General features: G+C 44.7%; 1 protein-coding gene across 2 annotated transcripts in view; it reads left to right on the plus strand.

Moving 5' to 3' along the window:
• The window catches only part of PDCD6IP (programmed cell death 6 interacting protein), a 75,632-nt gene extending 60,177 nt beyond the window's left edge, over nucleotides 1-15,455 (plus strand). For both annotated transcript variants that reach the window (XM_086720346.1, XM_086720347.1), the window contains exons 15-18: nucleotides 591-685; nucleotides 9,329-9,452; nucleotides 10,589-10,809; nucleotides 11,895-15,455. In XM_086720346.1, the coding sequence (XP_086576472.1) occupies nucleotides 591-685; nucleotides 9,329-9,452; nucleotides 10,589-10,809; nucleotides 11,895-12,069 (615 nt within the window). In that variant the 3' untranslated portion in view covers nucleotides 12,070-15,455. The remainder of the gene's footprint in view (nucleotides 1-590; nucleotides 686-9,328; nucleotides 9,453-10,588; nucleotides 10,810-11,894) is intronic.
• The last annotated feature ends 11,795 nt before the right edge of the window (nucleotides 15,456-27,250 follow it).

Raw genomic sequence — 27,250 nt, forward strand, 5'->3', positions numbered from 1 at the left:
AATACCTTGTGGTATTTTAACTCCATGGTAATTATTGAATAAAGTTATTTTGATACAAATACCTTGGATGTAAGGTGAAAACCTCTGAAGAGGTAGAAATACGACGAAGCCTTGGAAATAGGATAGGAAGATCCCGTTTTAATTTGGTTTAAAATGGTTTGTTCAAATAGATAAGCTGAGAAAATTCTTCAGAGAGCCTTTGGAAATGCCTCTAAGAGTTTCTGAAGTGATGTCTGTATTTCTGAAGTGAATGTGCAATCTAATCCTTCCACTGAAATAGGTTTCCTATCTTTAAGTACTTGCCTTTTCTCCAGGAATTGGGAACATACTCATGATCATGAAACTTATAGTTTGTTCCATTTGATTTTTGGTGACAGGTGTTCTCCAAAAATGAGTTTATTTCATTTTCTTTAGGAATATTATTAGGTCATATTCAATATTAACTTGTTGAACCTTAGTGGTATGACTGTGTCATGCGGAGGATTTTGGTTGTTTAGGTTTAACCGTGATTGACAAACGAGCTTTAAACTGTGTTCCTCTTCAGATTAAAATATCATTCTGGCTTATTACTTGTATTTCTTTACTTACAGTTTTACAATGAGCTGACTGAAATCCTGGTCAGGTTCCAGAACAAGTGCAGTGACATCGTGTTTGCACGGAAGACAGAAAGAGATGAACTCTTAAAGTAAGTTTATTTTGTGTATCAAATTTTAGAGGATTTTTCTTTTGAAAAGTTACATGTGGAAACTTCGGGGTGAACTGGGCAGTATGGGATAGCAGTTTCCTTTCTTTCCTCCTGGACATTTACAGGCAGCTAGCAAGCTGCATGACCTGAGAATAAAGGAGAAGAGCAGAAACTCTCGGTGTCAGAAGCACAGTGTGTCACAGAAGTGACAATGCAACAAGTCAGGGTGACAGGTCTCAGAAATGCCAATAAACATACACAATTTACCTGGAAATGGCCAGCAGGTTCCTTACACATAAAACTCGAGGTACGGAATATGGGGAGGACAGGATGAATGGCTTAGAAAAGATCAGCAGATTTCCCTTCTGAAGGAACCTGCTGAGAAGGTCAAACCAGTACCATAGGACTCGTTCTGTGCTGAGTGACCAGTAGAGTTGACACAGCATTGGTGCAAAGATACAGTATTTTTTTTTTTAATGGTAAAAAAATGAACTGAATTTAATTTTTTTTTTTACACTTATTTATTTTTGAGAGAGAGAAACAGAGCACAAGTGGGGGAGGGGCAGAGAGCGAGGGAGACACAGAGTCTGAAGCAGGCTCCGAGCTGTCAGCACAGAGCCCGACGTGGGCCTCGAACCCACAGACCATGAGATCATGACCTCAGCTGAAGTTGGACGCTTAACTGACTGAGCCACCCAGGTGCCCCCAAAATGAACTGAATTTAATAAAACCTAATACATGGAGAATATTCACCAGAATAGTATTGTCATAGAACAGATGAAAATTCTGGATGAACATTTCATCATGAATTTAAAAAAAGAAAAAAAAGGAGAAAAGGATTAGGAAGCAGTCACTCTGAGGAACACCACATAAGGAAGTACCAGAATCAAGGAAGGTGGTGAGAAGAAAGGAGGTGATAAAACGTGAGGTGCTGGATTCAGGAAGCAAGTGGAAGAGAGAAGAACAAAATCATCACAGATGTAAAATGAAATGGGAAGGAGCAAAAAGGAGACTAGACCGTGAAGAAGACATCGGCACCCAGAGTAAAAAGAAATCAAAGAAAATGAAGCCAAAGTAAAACCAGAAGAAGGGTTAGAAGACAGGCAAAGAAGATCTGAATGCGCAAAAGTGAATTTCCACAAAGAAGAGAAAGCAAAAAATGTTCGTTGTTCAACGTTCTGTTCAGAACAAATATTTAATGGTATTACCTAAGAATATGTTCCTTTAGGAAAATAAAGGAAGGCGTGTCGAAAAGGTATATCTTACGGTTAAGAAAAATGAACAAGAACCGTCAACATCAAGGGATATAAATCATTAGCTCATTAAAAGATGATGGCAGAATCCTTTAGGCAATTGGGCAAAAAGATCAAGACAGTTCATAAAAAGGTGAAAAAACGTTTAGGCTCACAGCACTGCCTGCTAGAAAGGGGTGGGGGTGGGGGGCAGTGATGGCCACTGGAACTCCAGGAAGGCAGGTATGAGCCAGGGGTCTGATACCCGGTGAAACTGCCTTGCGGGGGCTTACACAGAACCGTACATTCGTTGGTGATACACCAGGAGAACTCAGACTGTTCTGCTCCTGAGTCTGTCTTGAGCCCTGCAGCCAGCCTGACCATCATCATTCACCCCCGTCCATATTTAAACTGTTTTTCATAGAAGCTGTTGGAGAACTTGCTAAGAGCTACCTCCCTGCACCACCCACCCCCGCCCCCCAAGAAAGAGCAGTGTTATTTTTAGTTTTTCTACTAAACCTTTAAAAAGCAAATAACTAAAATGCCTTTTATTTTTATTAAAAAAATTTGTTTTAATGTTTGTTTTTGGGAGAGAGGGACAGAGCGCAAGCAGGGGAGGGGCAGAGAGAGAGGGAGACCCAGAATCAGAAGCAGGCTCTAGGCTCTGAGCTGTCAGCACAGAGCCCGATGCAGGGCTCGAACTCACGAACTGTGAGATCGTGACCTGAGCCGAAGTTGGACGCTTAACTGACTGAGCCACTCAGGCGCCCTTAGAATGCTTTTTAATGGTTTCAGAGGTTTAAAAAAAACAAAAACAAAAGAGCCCTCCAAATTAGTGTTATTGATAAGAAAATCTGACAAAGATTAAGACGGAAACAATCTTCAGCCCAGTTTTATTTATGGTTATGGATGCAGAAGTCCTAAATAAAATACTTACCATTGATACCCACCAGTATCTTAGAAAAAGAGCCATGATCAAGCGGGATTACGTTATTCCAGTAATGTAGTGATTGGTTCCGTATTTTTATATTAAGGAGAAAAAGATTCTCTTCATGGGTGAGGAAAAGCAATTGAGAAAAAAGCTGTTCTGGTATTCAGTAAAATAGGAGAGTGTGTGTGTGTGTGTATGGAGAGAGAGACACACACACACACAGTAAAATAGGTGTGTGTGTGTGTGTGTATGGAGAGAGAGAGAGACACACACACACTCTTGTTTATATCTGCACGGAACTCAGCATCATGGTTAATGGAGAAACAATGTAAACATTCCTTCTAAAAGCAAGGACAAAATGAGCACCGTCCACCCTATTATTTAATACTATTTTGGCAGTACGAACCAGCACAATTAGACAATAGAATAAAATTAGAAAGATAAACACTGGAGGAGGTAAAATTTTCACTACTTTAGACTTTATGATCGTACAACTTGAAAACCCAAGAGAATCAGCCCCCAAACTCAGCAAACAATAGAAGAATCTTTACTGAAGACAATTGATCGTAAAGATTTGTAGAAATCAGTAGCTTTCATATAAATAATCATATAGGAAATATAATGGAGGAAAGACCCTACTTACAATAGCAGCAGAAAAGATAAACTTTTCAGAATGTATTCAGATGTAAGATAAACTTACATCAGAATAAGTTTGTTGTGTATGAGACCAGTATGTACAAAACACTGTTGAAGGGGACAAAAGGGGACTGGAATTTGAAAGATGTGTCATGTTTTTGGGTAAGGTGATGCACAAAGAAATCAGTTCTTAAGCATTCAACATAATTTGATTTAAAATAAATACATAGATTTTCATTTACGACTAGATGAGTTGATCCTAATGCTCATCTAGAAAAACTGTCCAACTATTAGCCAGGAAAAAATAAAAATAGTAATGGAAAGTAATTCTACCAGACACTGAAATATGTATTATTGTGTCTAATTAAAACATAGTGGTCCTGGTACATGATTAGACCAAAGGCAAAATAGAAATAAATTCAAATACATTGTGAATTTAATGTAAAAAAGATCCTAAGCCAATCAGAAGAAGTTAGCCGCCTAGCCATTTAGAAAACAAAAGTTATTTTTATACCAGAATAAATTTCAAGTGGATCAAACTTGAAATGTGTAAAAGGAAATGTAAAGTTTACATTTCATGTAATATGAGAGAATATGAGAGAATTCCTTTATAGAGCTGAAAAGGGAAGAGTATTTCTTATTCTGACTTAAATCTAGAAGCCATTTTAAAAAAAGGATAAGTGCATCATAACATAAAGCAGAGTTATTATGTAATAAGTTGGGGGGAAAATATTTGAAACCTCACAAAGGCAAAAAGCAAATTTATTAATTTATCAAGAGGGGCGCCTGAGTGGCTCAGTTGGTTAAGTGGCCCACTTTGGTTCAGGGCCTGAGCTCAGGGTTCATGAGTTCAAGCCCCGCATCAGGCTGTGCGCTGACAGCTCGGAGCCTGGAGCCTGCTTCGGATTCTGTGTCTCCCTCTCTCCCTCTCTGCCCCCCCCCCCCCCCGCTCTTTCTCTCTCAAAAAGAAATAAACATTAAAAAAATTAATTTATGAAGAACTCCTCGATATTACTGAGGAGGAGAAAAACCCACTAGGAAAAGTTGGCAAAGGCTGTAAACAGAGATTTTGCATATGAGGAAATGTAAGTGGTTGGTTCTTAAGCGTATGAAAAAATACCTTTCTGGGGTGCCTTGCCGGCTCGGTGGGTAAAGCACGTAGCTCTTGATCTTGAGGTCGTGAGTTTGAGCCCCTCGTTGTGCCTATAGCTTACGTAAGAAAACAGAAAACAACAAAAACCTGCCCTCATTCAGTATAATGTAAGTACAAATTACAACTACTCCAGAATGACATTTCTCAGAAGGGCAAAAATCTGGAAGTTTGAGAACATGCCTTGTTGGCGTATGTAGGGGAACAGGTCTCATCCACGGCTATGAATGTGTGTGGGTGCATCCTTGTGTGGGGGCGGTTCTGCTCTGAAGGTCTGGATGACGAATCCGTACATCCTTAATCCAGCTAGTCTGGTTTTGAGAATTTATTCTGAGTATGTGTTAGCATATGCTAGAAACGACACGTTTATAAACTAAGTCATTTCTGAGTTGCTGGTAGCAGTAAAAGAATAGAAACAAATCAGACGTCCAGGACTGGTGAAATAAATAAAGTTACATCTGTGCAGGTTTTTTTGTTTTTTTTTTTTAGATAAAAGATCAGCTATTTGAAAAAAAAGAGGTTTTCTATTTTTTGATATGGAGAGACCTTGAAGATAAATACAGTAAAGAAAAAAGATACAGAACAGTGTGAAGTACGCTTTTTTGTATAAAAAGGGAGAAAATAAAATCTACATGCGAGTTGGTTTGTTTATGTGTCAGGAAGCTCTGGAAGGTTCATGACCCAGAGTAGTGTGCCTCTGGGGTGTGAGGGGTAGGGAGGGAGCCTGCAGACGGGGGCCTTCGACTCCCTTTTTATTGTGAGTCAAGTGAACAGCACAGTACCTGTTCAGAAAATTATATGAAAGTAATCTTAATAATTAATGGGACTTCATATGTTTTTATAGCCACATTCAAGTAGTCTGATTTTTATTTTTCAGACTGTACAGCTAAATTATCAGATTCATTCCTCACTGCCTCTTTTTTTTTTTTTTTTTTTTTTAAAACTGCAGAACCCTTTGCTCAAGCTTAGTGTTACAGAGAAGCCCAGTTTGTAAAACAGATAACAATGGATCCGGCTCAGATGTGAGCAGGGTGGGGGGCTTGGAACAGGACCTCTTTGCCCCTCTTTTCTTCCCTTCATCCAAGCAGCAGCCATTGAGGTGACTGTGTAGAACCCTTAAAATCTGTAGTTCAGGACCCAGAAAGAGCCAAACAAAGGTTTCTAAGTTTAAGTTGGCAAACTGCAGCACCCAGGTTGAGTCTGCTGCTTATCTTTCTAAGTTGTGTATTGTCTGTGTCTGACTTTGCACTAACAACAGAGTATTACTAATTATTTGTGACAGAGACCCTGTGTCCTGCAAAGCCTAGAATATTTACTCTTTGGCTCTTTACACAAAAAATTTTGCCAACCCCTGCTTGAAATAATTTTTTGTCCATGATAATTTACTTTCTAGTTGCACTCTCAGTTTCTCCACTTAAACCTTCAGTGTAAAATGGGCTAACATCACTATTTTTAGAATTGTGTAGTATAATAGAAGTTCATGGCTTAGGAAGAAATTTGGGGATATTCTCATTTTCAAATATTTCCTATTTCAAATCTCTAGGTTGAGAATTAGGTTTGTGGGGTGCCTGGGTGGCTCAGTCAGTTAAGTGTCTAACTCTTGATCTTGGCTCAGGTCATGATTTCATGGTTTGTGGAATTGCACCCCACGTCAGGCTCTGTGCTGACAACGTGGAGCCTACTTGGGATTCCCTCTCTCTTTCTCTCTCTCTCTCTCTCTCTCTCTCTCTGTCCCTCTCCCCTTGTCTCTCTCTCTCTCTCTCTCTCTTTCAAAATAAATACATAAACTTAAAAGAGAAAATTAGGATTGTTACTATTTGCATGTATATTTCTATATTTGTACTATAAACAGAATAGTCATCAACTTGTCACGTGGTTTTATCTCAGTGATTAAAAAGTAAATGAAGAATGGAAAAGTAGACCAAATAGATATAACATTAGCTTTTAAAAATCCAAGGGTTTATTTTGTTAAAATCACTCTTAATACTGAGGGCCTAAATTCCTTGAAACATGTTTATTGACTATAAAATAAAAACATAAGAAAAGTCCACGTAATTCTTACTGAATTTTACAAACTGAAAATTCCACGTATCGAGCACTTAGGTCAGTTCACAGAACATTCTCAGCACCCCAGAAGCATCGTCCCTGTGTCTCCCCAGTCATTACCTTGCCAAGGTGACCACCGTCCTTTCTGTGCGAGGATTGACGGGCTTCTCCTGTTTCGTGCTGGACTCAGTGGGATCGCATGTGCTGTTCTGTGACTGGTCACAGTTCGCACTGTCAGACTCATCCATACGGTTGTGTGTGGTTATAGGTCTTTAATTTTCATATTTGTGCAGCTTTCAGTGTGTGAATATGCTGGAAGCTGTGTGTATAGTCCGCTGTTGTCGAGTATTTGAGTAGCGTGTGGTTTTGGCCACTGTGTTAGGAACAGTGAGCGTGAGCGTTCGAAAACCTGACTCTCCGGTTTTGCTGGAAGCAAAGAATGGAAACAAACCAGATGTGCAAGGCTGGTGACATAAAGCGAGCTTCGTCTCTATGGCAAAAGTAGTGTCAGCCACGCACAACTTATGGTTTCTTTTTTTTTTTTTTTTAATGTTTATTTATTTTTGAGATGGAGACAGAGCATGAACGGGGGAGGAGCAGAGAGAGAGGGAGACCCAGAATCCGAAACAGGCTCCAGGCTCTGAGCCGTCAGCATAGAGCCCGACGCGGGGCCCGAACTCACGCGAGATCACGCGAGATCACACGAGATCACGCAAGATCATGACCTGAGCCGAAGTCGGCCGCTTAACCGACTGAGCCACCCAGGCGCCCCTACAACTTACAGTTTCTAGCAGCCATGTTTTAAAAAGTAAACATGAAGTTAATTTCAAAAATATATTTTACTTCCCCTAGTGTATCCAAAGTGTTACAATTTAAACATATAATCATGCAAATCATGTATGGGATGTTTTACTTTTTGTCCACACTGAGTCTTAGCGATTTGGTGTGTAGTTTCCACTCCCAGCCCTTCTCAGTTCATACTAGGCACATTTCGGGTGTTCGATGGCCACCTGGGCAGCTCTAGATCATGCTTTTGGGGAGCAGATGTGTGCGGTGCTGCTGGGGGTATATCTGAGAGTGGCATTGCTGGGTCGGAAGGTGTGTGTGTATCGAGCTTTAGTTGACGTTGATAGTTTTCCAAAGTGGTTGTACTTATTTGTATTCCACTAGCAATGTCTGAGAGTTTGCCACCAGCTACTCTGGTGGGTATCTAGTTATTTCATTGTGGTTTTAATTTTCATTTTCCTGATGACTAGTGTGTCCTCTCATAAGTGTGCAGAAAGAATAAATATTTTACTGTGATCTCTGCCTTTACACTAGTGATTTGAAACTGATGTTAGTAATGGTAGTTGTTGGCATTGAAACACGTGGGATTTTAGTTCATGTATCCTTGCTTTGTTATGTTATTAGTCTCATGATTTAATAGCTTTGAATTATACAATTAGTGAGTAGCTAGGACATTCTTATTTGTCTTGTGACCATCTCTGGCGTTTGTCAAAGGAAAATAAAAGTATTATGTTAAGGCTTTATAATTACATACGTTAGATACTATATTTGTGGTATACTCCAATATCTAACTGTAACTACATAAATAAGAAAACAAAATATTAAATATTAAGTATATTTAGTACATATATGAGCTACATAACAAAATGTTTCAAAAATTTCAAAATTTTAATATTGATGAAAATCTTCTAGTTTGTGTTGTAACATTTATTAAGCTTACAAACATTAAGAAGTATTTTTGGTTCCTTGATGAATGTATTAACTTTCTTAATAGGGGGAGTGACTAATTTCCAACTGGGACCCTTTGTGAGAGTGAAAGTATGGTCTGGGGGACTCCAGGGTTGCAGTTAATTGTTATATCAGGACAATAGATGCTGTTGTTCACGCTTTGGGACATATTGTATTTCCTTCATGTGTGTAGGAATCAGTGCTGGGGGGAAGTTGATCAATATCATGTTGTTTCATAGAGTGCATTTTACCTTAGGGTTTTGGTTAGTGAGATTTGGGGATGGATTCCAATTTTGCTAAGTTTTAATTCTGTTTTAATGGTCCTTTCAACAATCTATCCTGCATTTACCTTAATTACAGATTATGAGGTATCTTTTAACATAAAACAGCTCAGTGCTGCATTTCTTTGAATTCAAATTTCAGAAAGTTTTTATTAAGAAATTTGCATCATGGTTTGAATGGGTTGGCTTTCTTCGTTTTCTGGAAACGCCGGTATGATGCAGTGATGAAGCGCCCGTGTGACACAGCTGGCAGACTGCGAGCAGTTGGTCTTCTGAAAACTTCTAGAGACGCTGCTGTGTTAGGAGTGGCCCAGCCAGGGGATGGCTTGTTGCCAGAGAGTGGGCGGTCTTTTAGGGCCGTCCGCCCGCCCAGTTTGACATGTTCCTTACTCCAGCTGTAACTGTGACCTCAGAAAAAGTTTACCTTTCCTCTTAGGAGGGAAAATCGTAGGAAAAAAGATTCAAGTTCGTTCTAGTCAAGAGCAGAAGTGTAGTGTATTTTAAAATACCGTCATTGTTTTGAGTCTGTTTTCCATGTTTCATATACGCAGAGAAGAAAGATTTTAAAGACCTGGCATTTCAGGTGTGCGGTTTTTTTGAATTGTGTTAATTCCTAACACCTTTGTCTTTAAGGGATCTGCAGCAAAGCATTGCCAGGGAACCCAGTGCTCCTTCAATCCCTACGCCTGCCTATCAGTCTTCTCCCGCAGGGGGCCATGCTCCCGCTGTGCCAACGCCCGCGCCGAGAACCATGCTGGTCAGTAAGCAACCTCGTTTTTTAAATGGGCCTTTTGCATTAGTGACTGCTTGCCTGCTTGCCGTAAAGGAGAAAACACCCTTGACATTGTAGAGATCTGGTGGGCACCAGTTTTCATGAGGTGACCAACCTTCTCATGTTCTGCGGTATAAACAATACAGCATCACTCGCAAATTCTTGCCAGAAAACATTTAACTTGAATCTCATCAAGTCTTTAGAACCACCTTTCGGTTTATCGCAAGTACAGTGATAAAACAAGAAGTTAAATTGTGCCATTAGGAAACAGTTGGACAAATCTAGAACTGGGACATTCTAGGAGACCCTTGGCTTTGTCTTTTCTAAAAGTGAATGTCATGGAGAGAAAAAACACATAGATGTGAGGCATTCTGTTTTCAATGAGAGGGAAAGATTCATAATAATCCTGCAATACGTGAACCTCGGTTGGATCTTGGTTCATAGAACCTCTTCTTTGAGAGCTTTCTTTTGTGATAGAGAATCTTGAATGTGGCATGGATACTCGATGGTATTAGGAAATAATTACTCACTTCCTTAGGACGAAATGGTATGTGATTATTAGGACTTATGTGCTGCAGTCTTTAGGGCTGGTGTCCTGAAGTTTGCAACTTCCTTTCAAATGGTTCCGCAAATATGTCGATACATAAATGTATGGGTACAGCTACAGATACAGTGAATATGGTCACATGTCAGTAATTATTGAATTTAACTGATAAATACGCGATCGTTTATTGTACTAGTCTTTTAAGTTGTCTGGTGTTTGAAAATATGCACATAAAGAATCTCGTGGCCAGGGGGAGATTCCAGTGATGACCTGTCTGTGCCCGACTTGCTCCTTCCTCCCGTCTCAAATGTCTAACCACGGATGGGAGCAGTAATGGGCAGTAAGTGGCTAAATATTAGGCCTCAGCAACAGGGCAGTGGCCGTGGAGTGTTAACAGGTTGGAGAATCATTCCTCCGCTGTGATACGTTTCTAGAGTATTCAGTCAACATTTAAGAATGGGAATTAGAAATACGCTCGGGTGGATTCTAGAGCTTCTCATATGCCCTCCGTTATTTTAACGACGGTAATTTGACGGAAACGTGAGCCATGTTGCAGTCAGTGCCGACTCTCTTACAGCCCGCCAAGCCCCAGCCCCCGGCCCGGCCTCCACCGCCTGTGCTTCCAGCAAATCGAGCTCCTCCCGCTCCGGCTCCGGCTCCGGCTCCGGCTCCGGCTCCGGCTCCGGCTCCGGCTCCCGCGGGGACGGGCACTGCTCCACCGGCACCGGCACCCACTCCTGGTTCAGCAGCGCCCCCGCCACAGGGACCCCCCTACCCCACCTATCCAGGATATCCCGGGTAAGGCTGAAACTGGATGAATGGGCTGAGGTTCCTAGCTCTGGCTAACCTTTGAGAAACAGTCCCCCCTTCTCCGAATGGAGGCGTCATGAACGAGCGAGCTCCATGGTCAGCTTACGCAGAAATGGAACTAATGTCAGACTCACTTATGTGAGTAATCGAACGGCCCTTTCCCAGGCTTGTTGACGTCTCTAGTTTTCACACGCTGGCTTCACAGGAAATCCGCCTCTTCTGTACGGAACGCAGACTGTGTTTCCTTGGTTGTCCTTATTTTGGCGATGAACGGAGAGGCGCCTTTCCGGAGCTGAGCGTGGCAAGACCGATAGGCCTTGTTCGCGCACCCGTACTTTGAGGAATTGCCATTCTGACACACTGCTTGACACGACTCTAATCTTGGCGTGTGCTTTCTTAAAGAACGACTTTCTGTGTGATAAGTTTTTAATCTTAAAAGTCCAGACCCTTGACTACCTCCTAAGATGTGCTCCAAGCTTTACTTGTTAGTAAGTACATTCTGTCTTCTAAATATTGAAACTTTGTAAACAGGGGCGCCCGGGTGGCTCAGTCGGTTAAGCGTCCGACTTCGGCCGAGGTCACGATCTCACGGTTTGTGAGTTTGAGCCCCGCGTCGGGCTTGCTGCTGTCAGACCCTCTGTCCCCCCCCCCTCTCTGCTCCTCCCCCACGCCTCACAAATTAATAAACATTAAAAAAAAAACTTCTGTAAACAGTAAAATATGTACATTACAGTGAATATTGAATCTTGTGAGTTAGGAATGTACTTAGACTGTCACGTTAAAATGAAGGGTCTCCATTTTTATTCTTTGCTAACAGTTGAATATTTCGGCTTATTTCTGTCAACAGTATTATTTTCTGGATGGTAGTAAGCACCTGATATTCTTTCATCTCAATTATTAACGGGACATTAACCTTGAAACTGCTGCTTTTTCTTTCCACTGTCTTCTACTAGAGTGAGAAATAGAGAAAAATGACTTTCCTGAAAAACCTTGGTTTCGAGTAATTATTACACGTCTCATTTTCTAGTGTGTGATTTACCAACCCATTTTTTTGTTTGTTTTCTTTCCATCAGGTATTGCCACATGCCCATGCCCATGGGCTATAATCCTTACGCATACGGTCAGTATAGTATGCCGTACCCGCCAGTGTATCACCAGAGCCCCGGACAGGCTCCATACCCAGGGCCCCCGCAGCCTTCATACCCCTTCCCTCAGCCCCCGCAGCAGTCTTACTACCCACAGCAGTAACATGCCAGCCCAGAAGCTCGACTGGTTCAGTTCAAAGGGAAGGAAACACCAGCCCTGCAATAAGCATACTAAACTCTGTGCTCTGGTTACTGTAACGTCCTCTGTCGTGCCGAACGCGGTGTGCAGTTTCTGTCCGCGGCTGCGAGCTGAGACTGTGCCCCAGTTCCACACTCGATCGCACACCGAGAGATGCTGCTGTTGCAGTGTAAACACCATAATAGGTGTAATAGAATTTGAAATAAGTTACTTTTCAGTTCATCAAAGTTGAAAAATGAGAAGTTAAACCCACAAGTGAAACGTGTGAAACTATTATACTTCTGTCTGCATAAGACATGGTTGGGACGTCAGATACTTACAATGATGGTTTAAGTACTGATATTCAAGAAAGCTACGTTTTCTTTCTCTTTTGGTTTGTCAGTTTGGTTTAATTTCCATTACACTATTTTGCATAATCAAAGTATTGTAAATCTTATAATTTAAAAATAAATTACTTGAGAACAGTTGTCATTGTTATGTTTTGTCATTGATTCTCATTACTGTCTAATTTCTTTCTGGTGTTAGTCTCTCATTTTATATGTACGTAAGTTAAACAGATAACTGTGTTTAAGTGCATGATTAGTTCAAGTTAATAGTCAGGTTTATAGGAAAACCAAAAAAACAGTACCGTAATTTATCTTTCATATGCTGATTAGTATGTTAATTTTGGCATTTATTTTGAAAAGTCCTATAATGTGGAAGAAACACAATTGCTACCAAAGATTCTTCAAATAAATATGTGTATTTAAAGTTTTATTAGCTTCTCCAAGAAATTGATACAAATTCTGGTAATAGTTCTTTCCCTTTTTTTCCCATAACCTGGTTAAAATGAATACATATCATTGACAGGACTGTCTAATGTAATGGGATTGTTTAAAGAAAGCTTACTGTACCCCTTCTGTTCCTTTTTTCCACCTTACTGTCTTAACTTAGTAACATTTAATGCACAATGTATACGAATAGATCTAAGCCCTTTGGTTTTTATGCTCCTAAAAGATTAGAGTATTTTATAATTCAGGGAGCATACTAAACAATTGCTGGGAACATATGCCAATTCTGAATAGGCATGAATATTTAATACTAGTCTCTGCTGTTAGGATAACTAATCACTGTATAAAACCTCAGTAAAAGTAGTGAGACATGCATCATGGAGTGAGTAAATGAGAAAGGAAGGGGTTGTTGAATAGCGGGGACTGTTCTGTGTGAGGTTCATTTCTGAACACATCAGGCGTGTGAGCAGATTTCCAGTGAGTCTGTTGATGTTTATTTTCTAAGTTTTAATGCTCACCTTTTCTGGCGTTATTGTTTTCATTGAAATGATGCTGTCATTTGGGCCACTGTTATATTTTCATCGACAGTTTGGGTTTATGTTTTAAATGTTGGACTGAAGGTATGATTGTAAAAGGGAGTGCATTGGTTTAAAAATATATGTACATTTAAAAAATATCACTTTGTTGTACGTAGAAAACATAAAGGCGTGTTACTTTAATATAAATGACCTTTCCGTGGAATATTGAAATTGGTTTAAAGTGCAGTAGTTAAAACCTTGGCAAAAGTAGTTTTTTTTACGTACCATAAGCTAAATTTTATTAATGTGGAACCATCAAAGTATGACCTAGGCTTGTTTGACTCTTATGTAAAAGGCATTCAAGTTCTGCATTCTTACTATTTTTCAAGGTGGCATATGCTGACGTGAGACACTCAGTGGGAATTAAGGGTTTTCCAAATTGCTAGTTTACTATTCTTACTCCTGCAGAAAGAAACAAAAATGAATTGGCCTGAATATTCTCTTGGGGAAAGAAGTCACTGAGAAGAGAGGAAGTGCATCAGGGCCAGAAGAGGTTACAAGGCCCCTTAGCCGGTTCCATGTGCTAAGTAGGCCGGCTCCCAGAGAGCCACGGGAAGATCTTTCAGAAACTTCTGGAAAGGAGGCTCCACAGCCCCAAGTGGCAGCCTCTTGCAGCCTGCCCGAGTTGCTCAAAGCCTTTTTTTATGCAGTAACCCGGCCCCATTCCCTCCCGTCAGATCACTCATTCTTCGGGTAATTGAGGACAGTTTCTTTTGGTCACCTGTGGGTGGGTACAGATGACCAAATTTCTGCAGCCTTTCATTGCTGGGTTAGTCTCCATAGCCCTTCTGATTTCAGTGGGGTGGCTCATGGAAAGAAGTTTCTCCTCCCATCTGTTTCACCTCCTAGCAAACAAGGAAGCCCTCGCTGGCATGAGCTTTGTTACCAAACGTTTTTGTCCTTTGCTCAATCAGTTTCTTACCTGTAGTCCACAAAAATACCCTAAAAAGTCGTTACGGACGGTGCTGTTCGATTGTAGTTGCAAGTGTGCCTCTGGTTCAGAGATCTTGTTACCTCTTTTTAATTAGGCTTTCTGATGATTTTCCTAAACCAAAGAAACCGTTCCCAGACCATTTACGTTCGGGTTTGGAATACTGTTTTTAAATGGACTGACCGCATGGCGGAGCTAGTCGGCAGTGGGGGGGCAAAGCCTCGCTTCTCCTATTTCTTGTTCCCAGTTGGAGACGGACGGCTTGACTTCTCAGTCTGCTGTGAAGTCCTGGTCTTTATTCTCCGTTGAGACAAAACACAGGTCACTGCAAATCAGTCCGTCTTTGTGAGATATTCCTGTCCCCGTACCCCCAACTTGTTTGCAACTTAACAGTCTCTCCCTCCCTAAATGTAAGCAGTTAAAAAAAGATTTCACAGAACCTTCACGCCGTTTTATCCCCAGTCAGCAGCCTTTCTGGTCAAAACATTTAAAAAATGTTTCTCCTTAGAGCTTTAGAGAGTTTGCAAAAGCGCTTCATACACATCTTCTGATTTCACAGACGTGATGAAATGCAATTTATTAAGTAGGTTTCAGTTTGCCAATGGGTTTTTTTTTTCTTTTAATGATCGATACATCTTGAAGAATCTTGCTACAGCCTAGTGGCATCTCTCTCTCTCTTAAACACTTCCGCAACTATTAGCTGATTCACAGCACAGAACAGGATACAAAGTAGGAAAAAAAAAATGCTGTAGTGTTACAATGACTAGTTTAAAAATAGACCTTAGAATTAAATGGTTGATTATAAGGTTTACATGGACGAGCTAAGAAGGAAAAATTATATTTTTAAAGAAAAAGAGAATATTCAGGCTTTATTTCTGGTATGAAGTTTATATTTTTAAAAAAAAATCCTATATTATCACACCAGAGATTTTAGATTCTTTTCTGGTTACAGACATTGCTGGTAGTTGGATTATATTTTTATTGTATTCATTTCTCTTAGGGGGAAAATTGTAAAGCAACAAAAAGGTTCCCGATGAATGTATCCTAGAAATAAAAGTTGAAAGATTCTTACTTCCTTGGAGTATGAATTCTTATTTGAAGTGTTTATCCTTTAGCTTTATAGTTTCTGCAGTTTATTTGACAAATGGTGGTCGGGGAAATAAGAAAATATCCACTTGGACTAAATGCATGAGACCGTGTTTAAATGTTTTCTTACAGCTGTCAGCCACGTACTTGACCATGGCTGGACCGTGTTTTTCATTACTTACGACTTTCCCCGGTTCTTTAAGATGAGAAATCTCTTCCAGTGTTACCTTTTGGGGGTTGATTTTTGGAAATGTTTGGCATGTTATCATATTCAGTTGGTTAAGGAAAGGAGACGGTGAGTTGTGTTCATCCTTTATTTTTAAATCTTTTGAAATGCATTCATCTTTTAAAATGTCTATTTTCTTCCTACTTCTCCCATGTTTTAAAGTCAGATGCACCTGTTTTACCATGTAGCTCACAGTGCACAGTTTTATCAGAAAATGCGCTGATCTTGTAGGTCTTCCAAATTTGTTGAAGTTGAACAAGCTAGCTCCAGGGACGCGTCGATAGTCTGGACCCTTGTTACGTGACTATTCAATATATCACGAATGGGCGTAGTTAAATCTTGTTTTTGTTGTCACTCACGTGGCATCTGGGTCGGAGAATACAGAGTTCACCGGAGGGGCTTGGACACCTAGATGTGTGTGGGGAGGGATCGACGGGGCTGTCCGGGCCCCTGCCTGGAGCGTGGTTCTGCCGCAGCCTGAAGGGACGTGACCAGCCCCCTGTGCTTGGGTGACTTTAGCATTCACTACTGCAGCCGGGGCTGGCTCGGGAGCTGCGGGGGAGCAGACTTGAACTTGTCCGGAGCCTGCGCGCTGGAGAGCCTCAGGCCACTGCCGACCAACGTCCTGTTGATGGACGGGCCTGGCCTTTGTAGGTGATCAGTCCGGGCACCTGCAACGTGTCCGCCCACGAGGGGCCCTGGCTTCTGTCAGTTCTGGGGCTCCTGATAGGCCTTCCTTCCTGTTACAAGTTGCTAAAGTCCCTTTCAGCTAACGAACCCCCAAGTGGGACAGGTGAATGAATAGGTTCAAGTCTATTATGGTTTATGTCTTTTTAAGTTTTCCTGCATTTGTAACTCTCTTAATCTGTACACATCTGGGAGCCGTGTGATTCATATTCATGTCAACTGTGTCTGTTGTGAACATGAAATGACTTCTGTTCCTTTTTCACCCTGGAATGTATTTTGTTACTAACGTTGCCACTGTTGTTTTCTTTTCAGATGCGTTGGCAAAATTTTTAACTTGTGTGTGCTTGTTTTAATTTTAGGTGTTTAGATTTAGTTATTTGACCCAGTCAGATGATGGTGATGATGATGATGATGATTCTTCTTCTTCTTCTTCTTCTTCTTCTTCTTCTTCTTCTTCTTCTTCCTTCTTCCTTCTTCCTTCTTCCTTCTTCCTTCTTTTTTTGGTAATCTAATAGGAAACTTTAACTTGCAACTTTGTTACATTATATGATCTTTTGACATTTGTTTGGTGTAAGTATTTTGTCCTTTCTATTTCCTTTTCCTGCCTTGCATCGCTTGAATTCTGTTTTCTCTCTTATAGTTATTTGGAACACTGATATTTTTATTTTCTCACTCTCCCCACCCACCCCTCCCCCCCATCCTCAGCCAAATCTTACCTTTTTTAAAAAAAATTATCGGGGCGCCTGGGTGGCGCAGTCGGTTAAGCGTCCGACGTCAGCCAGGTCACGATCTCGCGCTCCGTGAGTTCGAGCCCCGCGTCAGGCTCTGGGCTGATGGCTCAGAGCCTGGAGCCTGTTTCCGATTCTGTGTCTCCCTCTCTCTCTGCCCCTCCCCCGTTCATGCTCTGTCTCTCTCTGTCCCAAAAATAAATAAACGTTTGGAAAAAAAAAAAAATTAAAAAAAAAAAAAAAAAATTATCTTTATTGGCAGGGTTTAGACTTACATTGCTGTTAATGCACCAGTATTCTTACATTACTCTTGATAATAGTTGGCCTTTGCTTTCAGTTTGTTCTTGGTTTTCATTCAGTTTTACTCAATTTACAAAATATGTAAACATGATACAGCTCGTCTCCCCCCTTTTTCCTTCTTGGGGTGGCCTGTGAGCACTGCGGGTGTTTGTTCTCGCTGTGTCTCTTACATCGAGTGTGCTAGTGCCTCCAGCCTTGGGGCTCCTCTGTGGCCAGTAAGCACCATTTCCAGACAAGGGACCCCTAAAGGGCGATGCCTCCCTTTTCTACCAGAACCTGAAAGAAGGGGGTGAAGAACCTTCACCCCTTCAACCTTCACCACCTGCCACAGCAGACTGGGCTGCATAGTATCTTCTTTTAGAAATTATTACGCTTTTTGGGGCGCCTGGGTGGCTCCGTCGGTTGAGCGACCGACTTCGGCTCAGGTCATGATCTCGCGGTCTGCGAGTTCGAGCCCCGCGTCGGGCTCTGTGCTGACAACTCGGAGCCTGGAGCCCGTTTCAGATTCTGTGTCTCCCTCTCTCTCTGACCCTTCCCTGTTCATGCTCTGTCTCAGAAATTAGTATACTTTTTGAATAAGAATATATGTACATGGTATACCTTTCAAAAGGCACAAAGGAAATTTCAAAAGTGTTTTTTCTCGTGTGGGAAGTCTCTCTTACCCGGTTCCCTTCCTCGGAGACTGTCTCTGCTACCAGTGCGTGCAGAGTTCGGACTGAGGTCTCCAGGTTTGTTCACTCCCAGAAGCAGGTGCTGTGTCACCTTCTGTGGAGGGGACGCAGTGGGTTGTGACAGTTGGATCTGAAACCAGAATCCGCCCTGGCTTTGCCTTCTTTCACAGAGACAGAAGACTGCATTTTTAGCTGGAAAGTTGGAGACGGAAGTCGAAGGTCAGCCACACCTGGCATTGTTAACGCCAATGACAGGCGTTGAACGATCACTAATCTCGAATCCCACTCTTCCGGATGAGTTTTCATAATTACCCAGAGTGTGTCCATCCATAATTTTTTTTTTTTAATGTTTATTTTTGAAGGAGAGAGAGACAAGAGTGTGAGCAGGGGAGAGGCAGAGTGAGAGGGAGACCCAGAATCAGAAGCAGGCTCCAGGCTCTGAGCCGTCAGCACAGAGCCCGACGTGGGGCTCGAACTCACAGACCGCGAGATCATGACCTGAGCCGAAGTCGGACGCTTAACCGACGGAGCCCCCCAGGCGCCCCTGTCCATCCATAATTTTTGACAATACTTACATTTCAGACTGATAATTTTTCGGCAAGAAAACTTTTAACATTGGGTCATGGAAAACAGCCACAGCTAAGAGAGAGAACAGAGCATAAGCACATTGAATTTTCTTTTTGCTTCACGGGAGGCAGAACAACGGCCTCCCAGACTCCTCTGTGTCTTGCTCCCTGGGACCTGCGAGCACGTTAGGCTGCCCAGCAAGGGAGGATTATGGTTGTAGGTAGAATGGAGGATGCCTCTTTGCTGCCCTTAAAACAGGAAGTTTATCCTAAATTTTTCCAGTGGGCCCTTCAAAGTGGAAGAGGGAGACAGGACGGGGAGAGACCGATGGCGGCCTGAGAAGGACTCGGCTCCCTCGGCACTGCTGGCTTGGAAGACGGAGCCACCGGGCCCTGAGCCGAGGAGAGCTGCAGCCTCCAGACATGGGAAAAGTGTCTGCCCCGCCCCCCCCCCCCCCCCCCCCCCGCTGGCCCCAGTGGTGGGGCTCCTGGCGGCCGAACTCACGACAGAGTGGGGTCCCTCTGAGACTGGGCCCCCAGAAGGCTTTGCCGCCCACGCTGGCCCACCCTGTGTTTCCAGCGGTTTGTCCGTTGTGGTTTGTGTTCCTCCCAGATCGAGGCTCCAGCGGCTTCTACTCCTGGAGAGCTGTGGTTTTCTTGCCTTTTCCTGTTTCTCCAGTTTGGGGCACATCTGTTTTCCCTCTGACCTCAGTTTTCTGACGGCTCTAAAAAGAATTGTGGATTTTCAGTCCGTGCAGCCTTTTTCTTGTGCTTGGAGGGATGACTTCTGGGCTTTTCACACGTAGGGCAGAAACCGGGAGACCAAAAAACTCACGCCTTTCTTAAACTTAAGAGAATTGATTATTTTTCTGCCATGTGCTTTTTAAATTGTATTTTTTGTTTTTAGAGAGAGAGAGTGTGCGAGTGGGGGAGAGGGGCAGACGGGGAGAGAGAGAATCTTAGGCAGGCTCCACAGTCCGTGCAGAGCCTGACTCAGGGTCCGATCCCACGACCCTGGGATCATGACCTGAGCCGAATCGAGAGTCAGACGTTCCACCGACTGAGCCCCCCCAGGCGCCCCTTTCCATGTGCTTTTTAATCGTTCTCTGGAATTCTGTTGTTACAACAACAATTCTATTGTTACAATTCAATCCCCCCATATATTTTCTGTGTACCTAGCGTATAAATATTCAATAACATTAGCCGTTCTTTTTTCTTTTTATCAATTATTTTAATCTTCAAACTTTTTCTCAATTCTGGGAGAGTTTCTTGAAAGGTTTTTTACATCCGCTGTAAGGAACTGACTTGCTTATTTATGGAGGCTGGACAGTTCCACGATCTGTAGTCTAAAGTCCTGAGAACCAGGAAAGCCAGTGATACGAATTCCAGGTCAGGAGAAGACCCGCCTGGCTCCGACACCATCAGGCAGAGAGCGGATTCTCTCTCGCTCAGCCTTTTGTTCTATTCAGGCTTCCGGTGGGTTCCTCGAAGCCCGCCCACGTTTGGAGGGCAGTCGGCTTTACCCAGTCTACTGGTTCAAGCGTTAATCTCACCCAGACAGTTAATCTCACCCTCAGCCACACCTAGAATGACGTCTGACCGGATTTCTGGGCACCCCTTGGCCCAGTGAGGTCCACGCGTAACGTCAACCATCACAGAATTCGTTTCTCCTACCGCGTTTCGTCTTCCACGCGCCATCTCCGAAGCGTCTCTACGTTTGGCCGTCACAGATACATTTTGTGCCCATCTTTACCGACCTCCCGTTTCCCTCCACAGTCCACTGCTGCTGCGTTTCATCGCTGTCGTGGTGGTTCCTCTGTTTCGTGGCGACTCGGTCGACATCAACGGCACGCTAAAAGTTCTAGGCGCTGCGTCTTCAAATGATTCATTTACGCTCTTTAAGAACCCCATGAAAGTGACATTAGTTTTATTCGCACTGCAAACAGAGGAGTCAACTGGTTGCAGATAAGTTGAGCCGCTTGTCCGCGGTCACGTGGCCGCCTAGTAGCTGAGCCGGGGCCGGGGTCTCTCTCACCTGCTGCCTCTGATCTCAACGACTCTACAAATAGCTCGCATTTGTCGAGTGTCCGTCGTCTGGGCATTCAAAGCCCATTGACCTATCTGAGCAGCCACTTCTGAGGTGGCCACTGCTTTCCCCGCCGTTTACAGGAGCGGGGGAAACAGGGCGCAGGGAGGCTGAGTACCGGGAGCTGGCATGTGAGGGACTGGGGTGTCCTCCAGAGAAGTCCGAGAGTTTCTAAAGTCCCTCCCGTTTCGCGGAGTGTTTGTTTTATGAGCGGGCGGTGGCTCCCATTCCTTACATCCATCCATCCATCCCTTTCCCCGTCCATTCTCCTCTTTCTAGTAGTTCAAGGGTGTATGTCGAGAGACTGCTTACCGTTCTAGGCCCTGGGATGCGATGCGGTGCCCTTCAGGAATTTATATTCTAGGAAAGAGTAAAGTTGACCCGGGAACAAGGGTGGGTTTGGAAGGGGCCGTTACAGTAAGGTGCGAATCCGCCTGAGGATGCTCTCTGTGTTTTTCTCCCTGCTTTCTGTGCCAGCCGGCGAGCTAGCTAAACCCTCTTCATGTTCCTGCCCCAGGGGTTGTTTGCTGCCTGGGGCACGGAGGCTGGAGTCTCCGGGACCGGGAGTTGAAGGAAGTGGCAAAATCTCGGAGGGGACCGCGTTTTGGTGTAGAGGGATCACGGCTCTCCCAGAGGGTGTCTCCCTCCAGATGGAGTGGAGCGTCCGCCTCTGAAGGGACCATGAGGCTGGGCAGCGTGGCATGGTGACCCCAGACCTGGCTCCACCTTGGGCATTTGTATGGGGAGCCCGGAGTGGCTGAGACTGAATTTCTCATCACCCGTGGGATGGGCTTCAGCGGCAGAAACGGACCTCACTGAATAAAGGAGTGGATGTCTCCCGTGCACCCGGCTTGGTCAGCTGCCACTCACAGCCACGACTAACTACTGCATTTGGTCCGTGTCTGGGGCAAAGAGTGTTTATGCTGCGCGCACCCACACCCACGGCCCGATGAGAGCCCCGCATGCGTTTTCATGGATTGGCCAAGGTATCTCCCGCTGGAGATTGGCGGGCAGAAATAAGGGCACAGAGCCTCTGTCGGGTGCAGGATGAGACTTGAGTTCAAAAGAGGAAATGCTGGGGCGCCTGGGGGGCTCAGTTGGTTAAGCGTCTGACTTCGGCTCAGGTCACAATCTCATGGTTCGTGGGTTCGAGGCCCGTGTCGGGCTCTGTGCCGACAGCTCGGAGCCTGGAGCCTGCTTCAGATTCTGCGTCTCCTTCTCTCTCTGCCCCTCCCCTGCTCTCTCTCTCTCTCTCTCTCTCTCTCAAATATAAACATTAAAAAAACTTTTAAAAAGGAAAGTGGTCCTGAGGACGCACTGCATGCTCAAGGGGGGACACATAGGGGTATTTCACAGGGTTCTCAGCCGTAGAGAGAGATTGCAGTGGTGATAATGGCTGAGGAGAGCGTGGAGTGGGACCCAGAGCAGACAGAGTGTAGCCAGTGCAATACCAGTGATGTTCCTTCCGATTATGTCTAGATGAGCAAGAGAGACTTCCCTTCATGTGTGTGTGTGTGTGTGTGTGCGCGCGCGCGCGCGTGTGGCCGGGGAGGGGGTGGTGGTGCTGGTTGGGCAGACAAAGGCAATATGTGGAAAGTTCTAGAGGTGAGAAAGGGCAGCGTGTGAGAGACCTCAGCTGGCAGTCAAAGGCCCCGAGAGGGTTGTAGGCGGAGGAGTGATGTGGTCAGAGGAAGTTCAGACAGCCCAGGGGGGAGAAGGGACACGTTTGGACTTGCTGTGGGATTGCCTGGTCAATTAGAGAGGCTTGTGGAAAGTGGGCCAGGCACTCTAGCCAGGGGGTTCTCAGTTGCCATGTTGTGTGGGTCATTCTCCCGGGCTGTGGGGCCCTCAGTGGACCTGTTATGTCCTCAATGGCTCACGAGTTGCCTTTCCCAGAAGCGCTGATGGGACCGAAGTTTGCCCTGTGTGCTGGCTTCCCCTTCAACTCATCCTTCCCGGGGGTAGCCACCACTGGGATCTTTTGGGGTAGGGGTCCCTTCCACTGAGGCGGCTGTTCAGGCAGCAAATCGATTGTACCGGCCCCTCCGTCTGAGTGAGGACTCTGCATACCCCTTGGGGTGTGTGCACCCTGCAGCTCGACCGACCCAGGCTCTCCCCTGCCGCCATGTAAACCAGGCCACCGTTAAGGGGTTAAGATAGAATGTTGAATTATGAACAGGTAAAGCCACCTTGGCCGGAAGGACGAAAGTGTAGTCCCAGGCTCTGATGCATTTGGAGGGTCAGCCAGGAGAGCCTGTCACCTCATAGGCCACACTGGAGAGCCCCGCTGAGGCACCCAACACCAAGAAGGTATGGAAGCTGAGGGAGGCCGCCATTGCCCAGCTCTCGCCGGGGATCAACGGGCTGTGCTGCTGAGAACCCCGGCTGCCTGCGCTCCTCGGAAGGAGGTATCCGCGCACTTTGCCGCGGGACGTCCTGCCGGGATGGCTGAATCACTCTGCGCCCTTGGGAGAGACGGAACAGCTGGGTATCCCCGGGGATCCCAGTGTCTTGCTGTAACCGGACCCGTTGAAACACACTGTACCCGGAATGCACGCCCACATCGACGGTGGGGAGGGGGGTGCTTGTCTGGCACGTCCTGACCCCAGTGTGTCCTCCTCGTGCCTGACGGTGTTGTCTCCTCTGGCCGCGTGGATGGTCTGCACAACCTGGTCAGGTTTCTAAAGCTGCCTGCCTCCCCCTCCCCGAGGCCAGGGGGCGTTCTGTTTTCCACCGCTAACAACCATTTGGCCGCTGTCTTTGTTCCCTCCGTCGCCCTGGAAAGACTTCGCAGCACAAATAGAAGCTCTTGCTCGAATGCACCCAATAAGCCTTAGATGAAAGCCCACAAAACCTGTCTTTACTGAACGCTGAAATGTCTCCAAAGAGAAAAGCCGTCCTCCAAAATATGGTGGCCTTGGACGTCATTGCTACCTTGTGAGGAGGCACCTGGGCCGTTATCTAAACAGAACGTTGTGTTCTGACCTGATGAATCTGCTAACGTATCTTCTTCATTAAGTCACACGAGGACGCCAGTGAATGGCCCGACGGATCCGACCCCCTCTTACCCTTAGGAGACTTAATAAATCTGTGGTTTGGATCCTGGAGCTCTTGATGGAATAATCTTACTTATTTTGGGGGTCATTCTCTTACTCTGTGTTTTCTCTTCCACATGCCTATATTGTTGCTATGGTATCTGCCTCCAGTGCAGCCAGAGAGCCAGCAAACAAGCCACTTCCACGCTAATAAAACTCCTTGCAACAGGGCAGGGCCGATCGTAGAGGAGGGGGATTGTAGGATTGTAAGAACCAGGCACACGGGGTAAAATGTTGGAGGAGGTCATCGAGCGGATGTGACCGAGAATTGACCCAGGAGCTGGACAGGGCAATCAGAAGCTCCTCATCTCCTCTTCTGTCCTCGAAGTGTACATTCCTCTCACTTTTCTCACCGTGGGAGCCATCTCTCAAGGATGCAGCCTTGAGAGAGCAATGTGTTTTTGAGACCCTCTGGATGGTATACACGGCTGACCCCTGTTAAGGTCTCTCTACAAGCCCTAAGATCCTGGATGAGTATGGAGATCTACTCATCCTGCAGCCGCCCGAGACAAGGCTCCTAAGTTCCCTTGCTGGTTAACCTGCCACCTGTCAATCCGGAGTGGCCTCCCTCTTTCTTCTGTCTCTCCTTGTCCTACGACTATAGGGGGCCAGTTTCAGATTTCACTCGGGGAAGCTCCTGACTTTACAAACCAACAGGGGTTGAAGAGTTTGTAGTTAGAAGCAGACTGACCTGGGCTCCAGTCCTGGACTTACCACTCCCCAGCCGTGTGATGCTGAGTGAGACACTTTTTTTGTTTAATGTTTATTTTTGAGAGAGAGAGAGAGAGAGAGAGAGACAGAGCATGAGGGGGGAGGGGCAGAGAGAGAGGGAGACACAGAATCCAAAGCAGGCTCCAGGCTCCGAGCTGTCAGCACAAAGCCTGACGTGGGGCTCGAACCCACGGACCGCGAGATCATGACCCGAGCCGAAGTCAGACGTTTACCCAATGGAGCTGCCAGGCGCCCCATGAGCGAGACCCTTCTCGCCGTCAGCCTCCATTCCCTCGTTGGTGAAACCGAGGTAATAACCCCTTCCACATAATGGCAGAATGCCTAGAAGACTGGCCCCGGATCCACGTGCTCAAACGCTTGGCTGTTTCAGTTATTACTCGCACAGGGAAACTTTCCCCTTCCTTGTGGAGAATTAGGTGGGCTTTTGGCCTTTCCATGACTTCAGGCTTATCTGTACTTTATCCGGCTTCCGTTTCCTGTGTGTTCAGCCAGGACGGGTCAGAAGCTAGGGTTCCTGCCTTTTAGATCACTGTCGTTTCTGTTACAATAAACGTGTTGGAATGGCCCTTTTATTATTTATTTATTTATTTAAAAAAATTTTTTTTAATCTTTATTTATTTTTGATACAGAGAGAGACAGGGCATGAACAGGGGAGGGTCAGAGACAGAGGGAGACACAGAATCTGAAGCAGGCTCCAGGCTCTGAGCTGTCAGCACAGAGCCCGATGCGGGGCTCGAACCCACAGACCATGAGATCATGACCCGAACGGAAGTCGGAAGCTCAACAGACTGAGCCACGCAGGCGCCCCTGGAATGGCCCTTGTATTCTGATCTTCTAGTTCACACACACCCTGGAGATAACAATAGCGTTTTTGTCCCTGGAATAGTACAGATTGGTAACCTGGCCTCAAATGGAGAACCTGTTCATCGAACAGACTAAGTTGGGTTAGAAAAGCTGGGCTCCACCCACCCCAAGGGGTCTATGAATGGATTCAGGAGACCGCGTACTGGGATGGGGAAAGATTGGAGCTTGACCTCCAACTGAAGTAAGAATTTCCTTTATAAATGGCAATAAAAGGTCAAATACTGACCTTTTTAGTATTATTGGAACCTGTGACTTTGTCACTTCTGGAAATCCTAGCTATTTCCATATTGCATTAGAGTTGCCCCTGATTTCTCATAATGTCTTTTATTCTCATCACTACTTTTTATTTATTTATTTATAAGCCTCGCCACTAGGCCTTGTTTATTGTGTTAAACACATACATTCTCATGTATGTATGTACGTATTTATTTATTTTTAATGAATATAATTTATGGCCAAATTGGCTTCCATACAACACCCAGTGCTCATCCCAAGTGCCCTCCTCAATGCCCATCACCCACTTTCCCCCCTCCCCCACCCCCATCAACCCTTAGTTTGTTCTCAGTATTTAATTTTTTTTTTCAACGTTTTTTATTTTATTTTTGGGACAGAGAGAGACAGAGCATGAACGGGGGAGGGGCAGAGAGAGAGGGAGACACAGAATCGGAAACAGGCTCCAGGCTCCGAGCCATCAGCCCAGAGCCTGACGCGGGGCTCGAACTCACGGACCGCGAGATCGTGACCTGGCTGAAATCGGACGCTTAACTGACTGCGCCACCCAGTCGCCCCTGTTCTCAGTATTTAAGAGTCTCATGCTTTGCCTCCCTCTCTCTCTCTGAAACTATTTTTTCCCCTTTCCTTCCCCCATGGTCTTCTGTTAAGTTTCTCAGGATCCACATAAGAGTGAAACCATATGGTATCTGTCTTTTTCTGTATGGCTTATTTCACTTAGCATCACACTCTCCAGTTCCATCCACGTTGCTACAAAAGGCCGGACTTCATTCTTTCTCATTGCCACGTAGTATTCCATTGTGTATATAAACCACAATTTCTTTATCCATTTGTCAGTGGATGGACATTTAGGCTCTTCTCATAATTTGGCTATTGTTGAAAGTGCTTATGTAAACATTGGGGTACAAGTGCCCCTATGCATCAGCACTCCTGTCTCCCTTGGGCAAATTCCTAGCAGTGCTTTTGCTGGGTCATAGGGTAGGTCTATTATTAATTTTCTGAGGAACCTCCACACTGTTTTCCAGAGTGGCTGCACCAGTTTGCATTCCCACCAACAGTGCAAGACGGTTCCCGTTTCTCCACATCCTCTCCAGCCTCTAGAGTCTCCTGATTTGTTCATTTTAGCCACTCTGACTGGCGTGAGGTGATATCTGAGTGTGGTTTTGATTTGTATTTCCCTGATGAGGAGCGACGTTGAGCATCTTTTCATGAAGAAACACATATATTCATATAGCCCCCCACTTATTTAATAATGGAGAGTATAAATCTATGTATCTATCATCTATCTATCTATCTAATTTATAATTCTATGCATTTTGCCTAATGAATTTGGGTCCCTTGACTTTACCTGATTGCCGGTAGGGTGTGTGGCCCCAAAGCTTTTGCTAGTTTCAAGCCGTGGAAAACTTTCTAGGTAAGAGCAGCAATTTCCAGTTAGACCACAAGAGGGAAATATTTCCCCAGTAATGTTTTAAAAGAGCCCAGCAGGGAATTTTCCGCATTCCCTTTTAACTCTAGTTCTAAAATTGCTTCGCGTTTTCTTCTTTACTGTTAGCAATGGAACAGGGGCCCTGTCATGAGGCTCTGCGGCTGA

Source organism: Puma concolor, chromosome C2 (assembly GCF_028749965.1).
Source record: "Puma concolor isolate L17-30 chromosome C2, mPumCon1.1.hap2, whole genome shotgun sequence".
Lineage (NCBI taxonomy): Eukaryota > Metazoa > Chordata > Mammalia > Carnivora > Felidae > Puma > Puma concolor.